The sequence below is a fragment of the Octopus bimaculoides genome, chromosome 24, assembly GCF_046866305.1.
Source record: "Octopus bimaculoides isolate indiv1 chromosome 24, ASM4686630v1, whole genome shotgun sequence".
NCBI lineage: Eukaryota > Metazoa > Mollusca > Cephalopoda > Octopoda > Octopodidae > Octopus > Octopus bimaculoides.
In genome coordinates, this window is record NC_142951.1 from 30,614,272 (window position 1) to 30,628,199 (window position 13,928).

Here is a 13,928-nt window from a genome sequence, read left to right on the forward strand (position 1 = left end):
CAGCAACTTCGGGGGAGGGAGTAAGTCGATTGCCTCGACCTCAGTACTCAACTGGTACTTAATTTTATTGAAACACCCCACCCCCTGAAAGGATGAAGGGCAAATTCGACTTGTGTGGAATTTGAACTCAGAACATACAGACAAAACGCCGTTCAGCATTTTGCGAAGCACGGTAATAATATCTGCCAGCTCACAGCCTTATGTATTGGTTTGTGATATTGAAATGTTTCGTTGTGTATTAATTAATTTAGGCAACCAGGTGATAGTTTGCGGACACACCTGCATCCAGAGTAGCTATGGTAAGGATTTTAAAGCAAGGGAAGTAACTCACACCACAAGCTCCACTCATTATTGTTGGCACTCCATCGCTTACGACGTCGAGGGTTCCAGTTGATCCGATCAACGGAACAGCCTGCTCGTGAAATTAACGTGCAAGTGGCTGAGCACTCCACAGACACGTGTACCCTTAACGTAGTTCTCGGGGATATTCAGCGTGACACAGTGTGACAAGGCTGGCCCTTTGAAATACAGGCACAACAGAAACAGGAAGTAAGAGTGAGAGAAAGTTGTGGTGGAAGAGTACAGCAGGGTTCGCCACCATCCCCTGCCGGAGCCTCGTGGAGCTTTAGGTGTTTTCGCTCAATAAACACTCACAACACCCGGTCTGGGAATCGAAACCGCAATCCTATGACCGCGTGTCCGCTGCCCTAACCACTGGGCCATTGCGCCTCCAGCAGCTCCACTCATTATACTAAATAATAAAACAATATTCAAAAATATCGATGTTTTCTAAAAAAAATAGCTTTACAGTTTATTTTATTTCTCTTAAAATCCACTTTCCTAAAATCCACTTTCCTAAGGACTAGCTTAAAATATTAAAAAAAAACATTTCTTCCCACTGGTGTTGCAAGGATTCTCAGGGTCAAAAAGAAAACATTCACAAGGCATTAGTCACTCTGGGGCTATAGTAAAAGAGACTTGGCCAGGGTGCCATGCAGTAGGACTGAACCTGAAACCACAAGGTTGTAAAACAACCTTTTTGACCATTCAGCCATGATTTATGACTATATGTACTAACATCACTAAAACTATGTCACAAGGACTAAAATTCTTCTTTGGTGGCAAAAAGTACTTCAACTTTGGTAAAGTTTGAAGTAGGACTCCCACTGGAGTACTGACCACTTTCCATGAGAGGGTGGCACTGTTGTTGCTGCTACTACATATAAACACACCAGGGTAATTGTTCAGTTTAGGGATATTAAAAAAGTAAATAAAAATTGAGGGGAGATAACTAGTAAAGGGACATAAGTCAATTCACTGTTGAACAGCGAATACTGTAGTAAGGTAACAGGGTGAATTACAATTTTCACAACATGTAGAAATTCATAATTAGTCAACGCTGTGCCAACCACTGAAGAATCTTGTCTTGTAATTCGGTTAATTGGGCGATATTCCAAGATTGATTCATCAACATCAGCAATATCAAATAAAAATTGGTAGTTGTGGGTCCCGTGCTGGTAGTACATAAAAAGCACTGTCCGAACGTGACCGATGCCAGTGCCGCTTTGACTGACTTCCATACCGGTGGCACGTAAAAAGCACCATCCGACCGTGGTCGATGCCAGCTCCTCTGGCCCCTGTGCCGGTGGCACATAAAAAGCACCCACTACACTCTCAGAGTGGTTGGCGTTAGGAAGGGCATCCAGCTGTAGAAACACTGCCAGATCAGATTGGGGCCTGGTGCAGCCTTCTGGCTTCCCAGACACCAGTCGAAACCGTCTGACCCATGCCAGCATGGAAAACTGACGTTAAACGATGATGATGATGATGATGATTGTTGTAGATCTTAATTTGTTTTTATATATTTGTTATAAATTAATATTTTTATAGAAAGATAGCAATACGAAGAGCATTTAACTTTTAAGACATCGGTTTTGAATATATGGAAGCGGGGTGTATTTTCCCTTAAAAACCTTCTCCCACCAATGACAGGTGAATTGGGTCGGGGAGATAGATGGGGGGGGAAAAAAGGGATTGAAATGAGTTAAAATAAGAAAATCTCCCCAATTAATTCCAAATTTCTCACCTGTACATCTCTTTTGTAGAACTTTGATTTCTTCATGCATTCCTTTCAAAGTCTTAGCATGTTGCTGACGTAAGAACAACATCTCACTCTCCAAGTTCCGGCGCTGTATGGGACTTTCAGACATCTTGGATTTATTAGAATAGCTGTTATTGTTATCAGATCTGGCAGAGTCAAAAGAAAGAAAAAAAAGGATGAAATCGATTTTTTTAACAAAAAAAATGTAAAGACAAAAAAAAAATGAAAACAAGGAGGAAAACAAAATAAGAGCTTTTAATATCAGTTATTGAAGAATATGATGGAGAAAGTTGAGAGAGCTTTTACCTCTGTTGACAACCAAAGATCTCTCCCAGAATGAAGGGAAGATTGTATGATGCACGTGTACAAAATGTGATGCTGCATGGTAGTGAAACATAGGACATGAGAAGGCTGGAGAGGAACGAAGCTGTTATGCTCCACTGGATGTGCAATGTCAGTGTGCATGTGCAACAAAGTATTGGTTTATTGAGAGAGAAGTTGGAAATAAGAAGAATTAGATGCGATGTGCATGAAAGGAGACTGCGCCGGTTTGGTCATGTGATGTGGATGGATGAGGACAGTTGTGTAAAGAAGTGCCGATCACTTAAAGTGGAGGGAAGTTGTGGAAGAGAAAGGCTCGAGAAGATATGGAATGAAGGCCAATCTCTAAACGCTGAACCTTATGAAGGTAATGACAAAGGACCAAGTTATGTGGTGCCTTGCTGTACTTGAGAAGACCTGCCCACAACATATAAGTCAGATAAGCATGAGTCCAATTGGTCCTGTAATTGAGTTTTTTCCTTTCGCTGTTTTCATGGGTCCCCATGATTCTCTGTCACTATCCAATTCCATTATTACAAATTTGATTTGGAAGCTTGAGTCATAGTAAGTCTTTCATTAGCTGACTACACAACCATGGACGCCATCCCTATGGATGCACTGCAGTTACTCTCTTGATAGAGCTTGGTGATCCTGACCATTGATCTTCTGGGATTCCTCTGCTTAGCATCAATGTAAGAAGCACTGTTGCATCAGCCAAGCTCCTCTGCCATATTCCTGGCAGTGTGGTTGGACAGGTGCCATGCCTTGCCAAAGGGCAACCCATAACTATGCTCCTCCTTTTTTTGTCTGGATGTGGTGTCCACTCTGTCAATTTGGTATTCCATCTATTGTCCATCCTTCCTTCTAAACACAGCTGACAAAAGACCAGATATTTTCCAGATAATATTGGCATTAAGAAGGGCATCTAGCTGTAGAAACTCTGCCAAATCAGATTGAAGCCTGGTGTAGCCATCTGGTTTCACCAGTCCTCAGTCAAATTGTCCAACCCATGCTAGCATGGAAAGCGGACGTTAAATGATGATGATGATCCATTAATCCTGTTGTCACTCCTTATCCTGTTGTTTCGCCACTTAACCATTTTGTTAATCTTCAGTATTCCCCTTTAAATGGTTCTTAGTGTTGCTCTTAATGTATTTTCAATACTCTTGTTGGTGATCCACGTTCCTGATGCATATGTATTGGTAGGCATCACACACTGGTTGAAGACCTTTCTTTTTAGACACTTCAGCAAATTACAGCTCATGATGTGATTCAATTTACCAAAGGCTGCCCATCCCAACTGCATTTGTCGTTCAATTTCTTTAGTCTGGTTTTTATCCTTTAAGCATATTTGTCCAAGACAAATGAATTGGTTCACATGTTCAACTATTTCATCTTCCAGCTGTGATTAGATGCTTGGAGATTATCTTTGTTTTACTAATATAAATTCTAAGCCCACATTTTTAGCTTTCTTCTTTTACTTCTCTGGGCATTTCTGTTGGTTCTTTAATGATGCTCCTGGAAACGAGTACAGTATCATCAGTGAATCTGAGATGATTTAGCATGCATCCATTTATATTTATTCCATTATCTGACCAATAGAAGTTTTTAACAACCTTTTCTAATACAGACATGAATTATTTCAGTGATTATCATGTCTCCTTGTCTGACTCCTTTACCAGTTTTGATGTCAACTACTTTGTTGTTCATAGTTGCTGCAGTTCTACAGTTGATGTACACATTCCCTAATAACTTTAAATAGTCTCCTCCGATTCCCTTTTTCTCCTCTGAATATATCACTAATTTTCCCAGAATCAAAAGCTTTTTCAAAATCTACAAATGTTATGCATAATGGTATGCTGTATATATATATATATATATATATATATATATAATTATGTGTATTTTTTCTATCTTAATGAATAAAAATTCTTCTGATAACCTTATCCATCTATTGTTTTCATAATCGGTCATAATGTCTTACGTTTAAGATGATTCCCATGCTTTCCCTGATGAGAAGGTTACAATTTTAATATCAAAGATCCCTATGGATCACACAGGTTGTAATCCTTTGAAACATATGTAGGAATAAAGTATGCAATTATAACATGCGTTTTCTCCATTCCTTAAATTCTTAAATATATATATATATATATATATATATATATATATATATATATATATATATATATACACACACACACACACACACACAAGATGGTATCAAAAGATTCCCAGATTAGTTATGTTTAATAGAAAATAATTTATTTACTAAGTTTTAATATTATCTCCTTTGAAATAGTCACCTTGCACAGCAACACACCAGTCCCAGCATTCCTGCCACTTTTGGATTCCGGCCTGGAAGTTGTTTTCCATAAGCAAAATGAGGACCTTCTGTAATTCACTTTGGATCTTGACAACGGTATTAAAATGGTGAGCTTTAAGCTACATTTTCATTTTGGGGAAAAGACGGAAATCCACAGGTGCTAAATCTGGTGAATAGGGTAGGTGCAGAAGTGGTACCATGTTGCTTTTGGTGAGAAACTCAAAAGTAAGGAGCCAGATTTTAGGGGTGATGTGCTTGCAGAAATTGTCTGACAGCCATTACTGGGTTCTCCGCTTGTGTGGCATGGTGCAGAGTCCTGTTGCCAGACATAGGGTCTTCTAGCAGCCACCTTCTTGACCCAGGGCAACACTACCTCCTCCAGGCATTTGATGTATGCCTTCATGTTGAGTTTGAGACCGTGAGGGAAAATGAATGGAGGCATAATGTTGCCATCACTAGTGATCACTCCAAACACCACGATGTTGACTGGATGTTTGAGTTTTATCACTCTTGGTACATGTCCTCAGATTGAAAACTCAAACACTCTGAAATGTTCGTATCCAAGCTCCTGGTATGAATGCCAAGCAGTACAGCATGTCATTTCCAAATTTCTGGCAGAGTGAATTGCGCCATGGTGCTCTTTTTCTCTCAGACGGTGCCCAATTGACCCTACGATACTGTGTAGTTGACAAAATCAAAAGCAAACAATGCACAAGCTCGAAATTAAAGATATAAAATAGCAACAATTTACCCATCGCAATCTGTGTCTATATATATATATATATAATAAATATATCATATATATATATATGCCGGCTTTTCTCCATTTTGATGGAGATTTTTCCAATTTGTTTTTCACCCACACTCTTGCAAATGATGGGAGGAAGCTTTTTATGAAACACAAATTCGAAAATTTATGAGTTTTTTTCAAACTTCTTCTCCGAGTCAGTACCAATTTTGACTAGTGTTTTTTTTTTTTTTTGCACTATGCACTTAAAAATAATGTGACAAGTCTTGAAGGTTAAAAAGAAGAATTTTGTAAATCAGAGATTACCATTATAATCTCTACTTCCTTTATTTTCAAACAGAAAATGAAACGTAATTTAAAAACAATAATGAAATTTTTATTTAGTTTTTTTTTCATTAACCCCCACCCCACCAGACATCCTAAAATTTTGGCTTTTCTCCGAAATCCAATTTATGTGGGTGTACTATTCCCAAAAAGTCTGTAAGGCAATTCTATTGTGAAACTTACCCACCAACAACATGATACTCAGCTAGTATACATATATATATATATATATATATATATATATATATACTTGTGTGTGTGTGTGTGTGTGTGTATGTATGTATATTATGAAACGGCTGTCAACAAATGGAATAAACATCTCTCATTTCTCTTATCTGGTTGATTTACATATATATATATATTTATATAAAAGAATGAAACATAAAAATGTGAAGTGGGTCCTCTGACCCACTCCATGAGGGGTCAGTAAATCCAGATAGGAACTGGCTGAGATCCTGGTGACCCGTCCAATTCTGCTGCCACATAAAAAGTAGATACAAAATGGTGATGATAATGAAAAAGATTTTAGACACTCTTCTCTGAACATTTTAGAATAAGGCAGCACATTTTAATGTGATGGAATGAAGAGGTGGTGATTGTGAGGCTGCCATCAGTCTTCCCACTCATGTGAATCATAAGTGGAAGGCAATAGTTGAATGTAGTGTAATGATTGATGATAAGAGTATATGAGTTAATATCTCTTTCCATCTTTAGGATGATTTAGCTGCTATTTCTAGAAGGCTCTCCAGTTGGCAGTTGTTGTTTAGACCCAGATAACACCCGATTGAGCAGATCTATTAACAGAAGTATTCCAAATGTGACCATCTCGACTTTTTGAATAGGCAGGATAACATTATCTAATGTGTCCTTTAACAGAGAGGGGGGGGGGAGAAGGGTGTAGTACATGAGTTGAGGGAGATTTAACTACTGTGTCAGGCCGTTCCTTCTACGAGGTACAAACGAAGAAGATTATCTCGTTGGAATGTTTAGTTTGGAGGCCAGACTCGTACAAAGTCCACAAGATGGAAATGATTCGATGTTTCCCACCGATTATCCGACTCGCCCACATTTCATAATTCAGAGATACCCAAGAATAATAAATAAAGGAAGAATTCAGACAAAGAAAGAAGAAAAAACAACAACGAAAATAATCTACGTGTATGTATGTCACTTACCTGGAGGAATGTCTTGGATAAGAAACACATTGCAAAATTTCGAATTTGTGTAGCTTATTCCATAGCGTCGAGAAATACAGCTAAATTGTTTCTAGTTATTCTAGTGAGAAAAAGAAAAAGAGAAAAAAAGACAGTAGATTATGCTTCACATTAGAAAAAAATGCAGCAAAATGCCATTACTTGCGTGAAAATTACAAAAGAGAAAAAATCTGAAAATTAAGTATTCAAAATTTTGGGGAGAGAAACCATTCTTATTCAAGCTTCTCTTTTGGTGTCTCCTTCACAAACAAACCACGCAAAACAGTGAGAGAAAAAAGAAAGACAGCAATATTTATCAGCACTTTTACAATAAAGATTACTCTAAAATCAATGATGTATTGTTCTTATTATCATTATTATTATCATTATGTCTATTTTTGTTTTTTCATCTTCGTTCGTAAATTCATCGTTTTCGGAAAGAACACAGTATTCTGTGCCGTCTGAATGAAGTTCATTTCAACCTTACCTTATCAAATCGTATCCTAAAAACCTTCAAACAGGAAAGGCTATACTACTGAAAAAATATATATATATGTATACAGAAAGACGGGATGATCAAGGTTGGAACGGCCTCGATCATATGGTCAACTCAATCAGGACCAACCATCCCAGGGCTAAACAACAACTGCCAACATTCTTAATGTCTGTAACTCTTGGCGTCTGTGTTTGTATGAATGAATGAAAGAATGTGTGTGTGTGTCAGAACAGAAATATGTCTAGCGTGTTGACCAAATATTAAACATACCCACACACAAATCACGAAATCGTTTCATTTAAACGTTGTTTATATATATATATATATATACACTCATGTGATTGCCTATACACATACGTAAATACACACGTAACATGCATAAATGTACGTAATATACATACATAACCACATACGTACAAACATATATATATACATAACATACAAATGTGTGTGTGTGTGTGTATGTATGTATGTATGTGTATATAAATTATATATATATATATATATATATATATATATGGTTGATCAAGGAAAAAAGATATACACCTTTTTTTTTATATATATATAATATTGCGATGGTGAATTAATCGAAGCAAGAATAACTTAATAGTGTCTGACATCTATATTCTCCTTTTAAGGTCTGATGTAATTAAAATAAATGAGATAAAGACAAAATGAAATGAAATAAATAACACAATGGACTTCCTGAACGATTCCAGCAACATTAGTGAAACCAAAACTGCTTGTTATTGTTTTTAAGGAAACTGTGACTGTGTATGTATGTACGAGAGAGAGAGGGTAGCAGGAGTTACTCTGATGCCATGACGAAGCAAAAACCGAGCTTGGACCATTTTGTACATACCTGGAATACCGCGTATCTATTCTAATAACAAGTTGCACTAAGCAAGGACGAAATCTGGAGTTGCACAGAGAACGATGAAAGAAAGAAGATGATTAATTATAATAATAATTAATGACACTGAAATTGTTCTTAAATAATAGATATTTGATTTAGATTGTGATTTGCGATTCAAGGTTTACTTACTGTCATCGTACGATGATAAACAAGTACGCAGGGCTTGGATTACGATAAATACCAATAAATATATGAATGAATGAATGAATGAATAATAAAATGAATAAATAAATATGTAAATAAATAAATAAAATTCGGTTTTAAAAATGGAATCGGATGAATTAGTCGAAAATGCCAACTAACAACGCAAATAGATCGAAAATAAGATATCGTTATTTTTTGTTCAAGCGGAAAAATTAGACATTCAATAATAATGCTAATGATAGTTTTAATAATAAAACTTACAGTTTTTGTAGAACATTGAGAAATCTGAAAAAAAAAAATTCTTTGACGACACAAGATCACTTCCGAGCTATCAGTAGCTCAGAGTCAGGTGAAATATATTTATGACTATACATAAAAAAAAATATATTACAATACAAAAGATTTCCCGAAATTTGAAATAATTTTTTTAGAAATCAGGAATGTTTTTTTTTTCATTTTATCTGTCGAGCTTTATATATATATTTTTTTTAACCTTTCTATCTAATGAAGAACGTTTCCAGTCGGAATTCGTTGCGTTATGGTAGTTGCTAGGAGACATAACGCCCAGGATAAAACAAGGGAGATAACCACAAGGGGACCTTGGAGTGTTTATTTATTTATTTTATTTTCACAATCGTTTAAAGCAATAAGTGTTCTGTCACTTGAATGGACGCATTCATCCGGAAAGTTAAAGTAACAGTATGAGGAATCAGTGACTTGGAACGAATGAATAAAAGTGCATTAACTATTCTGACACCCGCTCGAACATCCAAACATATATATATATATATATATATATATATATATATATATATATATATATATAATTTATATATATATATATATATATATATATATAGCAATAAGAAAATGGAGGAGAATATGCGGTATCCTACACTAGTGTAACAATAATTGGGTACCCTTCCAGCAGTATATTGGATAGATACTATCCCTTAGTGGGTTGAATCATCAACCCCTAACTCTCTCGCATTATATATATATATATATATATATATATATATATATGTATATTCTTTTATTCTTTTATATGTTTCAGTCCAATGACTGTGGCCATGCTGGAGCACCGCCATTGTGATCATCTTTCCACTTTCCACCTTTGTCGGAGCGACTTCTGGTGAAGGATGGAGTTCGATGTTACTGCCCTCTTTTAGTAGCATTTGAACCCGGCATGTCAGATAGAATACCCTAGGCTACTCGCTCTGATGCTTCTGCCATTTTGCTACCTTGCTTCACAGGTGGCCCTTACAAGATGGATGTCTATCAAAAGGTTCATTCATTTACTCTTTGCTTTGCCTTTCATCCTTTCGGGGTCGATAAATTAAGTACCAGTTTCATACTGGGGGTTGATCTAATCGACTGCCTACACCCCCACCTCCCCCAAAATTTCAGGCTTTGTGCCTAGAATAGAAAAGAATGATTGAATTTAGCAGTTTTCGCTTAGTCAGCAGTGACAGCCAATTTCCTGATCAATGAATCCTGTGCATGGTTTCCATGGTTTTCTTTTCTTTTTCATAACCGTTTTCTTTTCTATCATTTTCTAATTCTTTCTAAATCTTAGTCTGAACAGATGTTGTCAGAATATCATCATCATTGACCTCGGTGGAATCTGAACTCAGAACATGAAGATGGATGAAATACCACAAGGCATTTTGCCCAGTGTGCAAATGATTCTGCCTGCTTCGCAAATTTAACAACAACAACAAATTTTTCTTGAAGTCCTGCTTCTTTGCTCCTAAAAATTTAATAATACTGAAGAATTCAAAGAATTTTAGAAACAGATATTAGTAACAGTAATAATTTCTGGTGATAACGCCCAAATTGTTTTAGAGTAAAGTCGCAAATGTTTTTTTTTAATTTTAAATTTCTGTTTAGAATTTGTTGATTTACGTACATAATTTTGCTGATGAAATTAATTGTCAAATTTATATCACCAGGTTGGTTTATTTATTTAGTATCTTGCTATTAATTGACTGACTGAGAGGGAGGGGTGTGCATAGAGAAAGAGAGAGAATTAGATTTATATATATATATATATATATATATATATTTAAAATTATTTAAAATTATAATACAGGGTATCTAAGAGATACCACCACGCTGAAAAATAGCAGTCAAATTCTGACTCTAAAACCACAATAAATGTCCACATAGTACAAGGAGCGAAGACGAAGACAATCTCTTAGATACCCTGTATTATAATTTTAAATAATTATTACCTTTGATGGTTTTTATTCCCATGCTGGCCACTTGATAAGATCAATATTTTAAATATCGATCTTATCCTTATTTATATAAATATATATATATATATATATATATATATATACATATAGAGAGAGAGAGAGAGAAGGAGAAATAGATTGGTAGATAGAGAGAGAGAGAAAGGTAAGTAAACTGATAGATTGGGAGAAAGAGAAAGTGAATGTATCTCTAAATGTGTGAAAGTGGTGAGAACTAAATTTGTCAAAATTACCATCTTTCATCCGTGAGACTGCAAGTTCCCTCACATGGTTTTAAGCAGAAAATTGTCTAGAAATAATGTATGCACACACACACACACACACACACACACACATATATATATATATACATAGGCGCAGGAGTGGCTGTGTGGTAAGTAGCTTGCTTACCAACCACATCGTTCTGAGTTCAGTCCTACTGTGTGGCACCTTGGGCACGTGTCTTCTACTATAGCCTCGGGCCAACCGAAGCCTTGTAAGTGGATTTGGTAAATGGGAACTGAAAGAAGCCCATCATATATATGTGTGTGTGTTTGCGTGTGTCTATGTTTGTCCCCCCACCGTCGCTTGACAACCGATGTTGATGTGTTTATATCCCCATAACATAGCGGTTCGGCAAAAGAGACTGATAGAATTAGTACTAGGCTTACAAAGAATAAGTCCTGGGGTCAATTTGTTTCACTAAAGGTGGTGATCCAGCATGGCCGTAATCAAATGACTGACACATATAAAAGGATACATACATATATATATATATATATATATATATACATATATATATATCATTTTGCCATGATAGATTGCTAGCCACTACGCATTCTTTATTTTCTCTCCTTGTTTCTTTCTGTGGAAGAGCGTAGACTCGAAACGTTAAAGACTTTTTCAATTCCCAAGCGTTAAACTAATGCATCTGTTTGTTGTCTACACCACCTGTCTTCGTTTTTTGTTTTTTTGTGAATTCTCCCTCTCTCTCTCTCTATATATATATATATATATAAAACATAATAACATATATATATAGATAGATAGATACAAATTAAAAGGGTAAAGGATTATCAATTTATTAATTAATAAATCAATTAATAATTAATAATTTTTACCAAGCCCATCGGTATGAAAGCACCATTATTGGTGGAGAACTTATTTAAAAGCTCATATATATTTATAAACATAATTAAGGGATCAGCTGCTATTTCTGAACTTCGGTATATGGTGAAGCAAATATTTGCTGATCCCTTAATTATGTTTATGTTTATAAATATATATATAGATAGATAGATAGATTCATACATACATTCATACATACATACATACATACATACATACATACAAACATACAGGTTTAGCCAAAAGTCTTCAAACAGTAAATCAAAATTCCATAAATACTTAATATTCAATTTAATTTATTCATTCCAATTATGAATGTTTATTAATTGAACGCTGTGAGTTAAATTCACTGTTTTTGTTTTTCCAACATTTGTCAATTTATTAGTGAAGTCTCATAAAATAATTTTTTGTTTTAATCTTGGAATTAAATGGTTTTGATTTACTGTCCGGTGACTAACCCTGTATACATATACATACATACATATATATATATGGCGTTAGGAAGGGCATCCAGCTGTAGAAACTCTGCCAAATTTAGATTGGAACCTGGTATTGCCATCCGGTTTCACCAGTCCTCAGTCAAATCGTCCAACCCATGCTAGCATGGAAAGCAGACGTTAAACGACGACGATGATGATGATGATGATATATATATATATAAATTGAATAAATAGTCAACAATTTTTATTTTTTACACACGATGAATGCCTAAACCTTGACTTGAAATACTACCAGCTATTTGGTAATTCTAAGGGTGAACGAGATCTATTTTCTACTCTAATTCGTTCCTAACGGAATGCACTTTAAATTATATATATATATACATACATACATAGACACACACACACACACATATATGTACATACATACATATATATATATTTATATATTATATACATACATACATAAATAACTATATATATATATATATATATATATATATATATATATATATATATATATATATATATATATATATATACTTATATATATATATATATTCATTTGGTCAGTCCATAAGTCTGACAGAGACGGGCTCCATTAGGGATCTGTGAAACTTGGGGTAGCATGGAAACCAAATCAAACTGTTTTAGATAATATACATATATGTATGTATGTATGTTGGATTGGACACCTTATTAGAATGACGGATACCAGGATCCCTAAGCAGATGCTACATGGGGAACTTGTGAATGGAAAGAGACCCTGGCAGAATCCAAGGCTGCGATTTAAGGACTGTGTCAAGTCCTCATTAAAGGCCTGTGATATGCAGGACACTGACTGGGAGAACAATGCCTGTCATCGCCACAGATGGAGAAAGCAGGTTAAGGGGGGGGGGGGTGACACTTTTGAGAGAGCACATTCTGCATGAAGAATTTAAGCGTGCTGCCCGAAAGCACACTGCGCGTGTAGTGATTGGGGAAAGCTTGGTTTGGAATGTTTGCAGTTGTGTATGCTTGTCAAGAGCAGGGCTCATTAGCCACCAATGGAGCTGCAAATACAAAATATAAGTTAGTCCTAGAGCGCACAATGTTCCTGAAGGTCAGCAATGGTCTTCATCGGTGACGAAATGCTGCTATGCATTTTGTCGAACAAAGCTAACGAGTCAACCAGGCTTGCTGACTTACAATGCACTAATAACAACGGTTTCAAATTTTGGCACAAGTCCAGCAGTGTTTTTTTTGGTGGGGGGCGATTATCAATTACATCAACCTTTGTGCTCAACTGGTACTTATTGTACTCCGAAGGGATAAAAGGCAGAGTCGACCTCGGCTGAATTTGAACTCAGACTGTAGTGACGGGCATAATACTGCTAAGCACTTCCACCCACTATGGATCCTTTCAGAGTCCATAAATTAAGTACCAGTTGAGCATTAGGGTCTATGCAAATGTCGTAAGTGTCTTTCTACTATCATAGTTGTACGTTGATGTTAGTGGAGAATAAAAATAATGTATCATGGTAGACTGAAACTGAAAGAAGCCCGTCGTAT

At 35.8% G+C, this 13,928-nt stretch overlaps 1 protein-coding gene across 5 annotated transcripts in view; it reads right to left on the reverse strand.

Moving 5' to 3' along the window:
* The window catches only part of LOC106883899 (uncharacterized), a 13,759-nt gene extending 4,832 nt beyond the window's left edge, over positions 1-8,927 (reverse strand). Inside the window, exons 1-3 of one of the 5 annotated variants that reach the window (XM_089341396.1) lie at positions 8,831-8,927; positions 6,996-7,095; positions 2,087-2,247 (exon numbers count right to left, since the gene is read on the reverse strand). In XM_089341396.1, the coding sequence (XP_089197522.1) occupies positions 2,087-2,210 (124 nt within the window). In that variant the 5' untranslated portion in view covers positions 2,211-2,247; positions 6,996-7,095; positions 8,831-8,927. Of the gene's footprint in view, positions 1-2,086; positions 2,248-6,995; positions 7,096-7,500; positions 7,947-8,055; positions 8,296-8,371 lie in introns of those variants that run through there. The other 4 variants (XM_089341397.1, XM_089341399.1, XM_089341398.1 and 1 more) reach the window with 4 other exon arrangements.
* Positions 8,928-13,928: the final 5,001 nt, after the last annotated feature.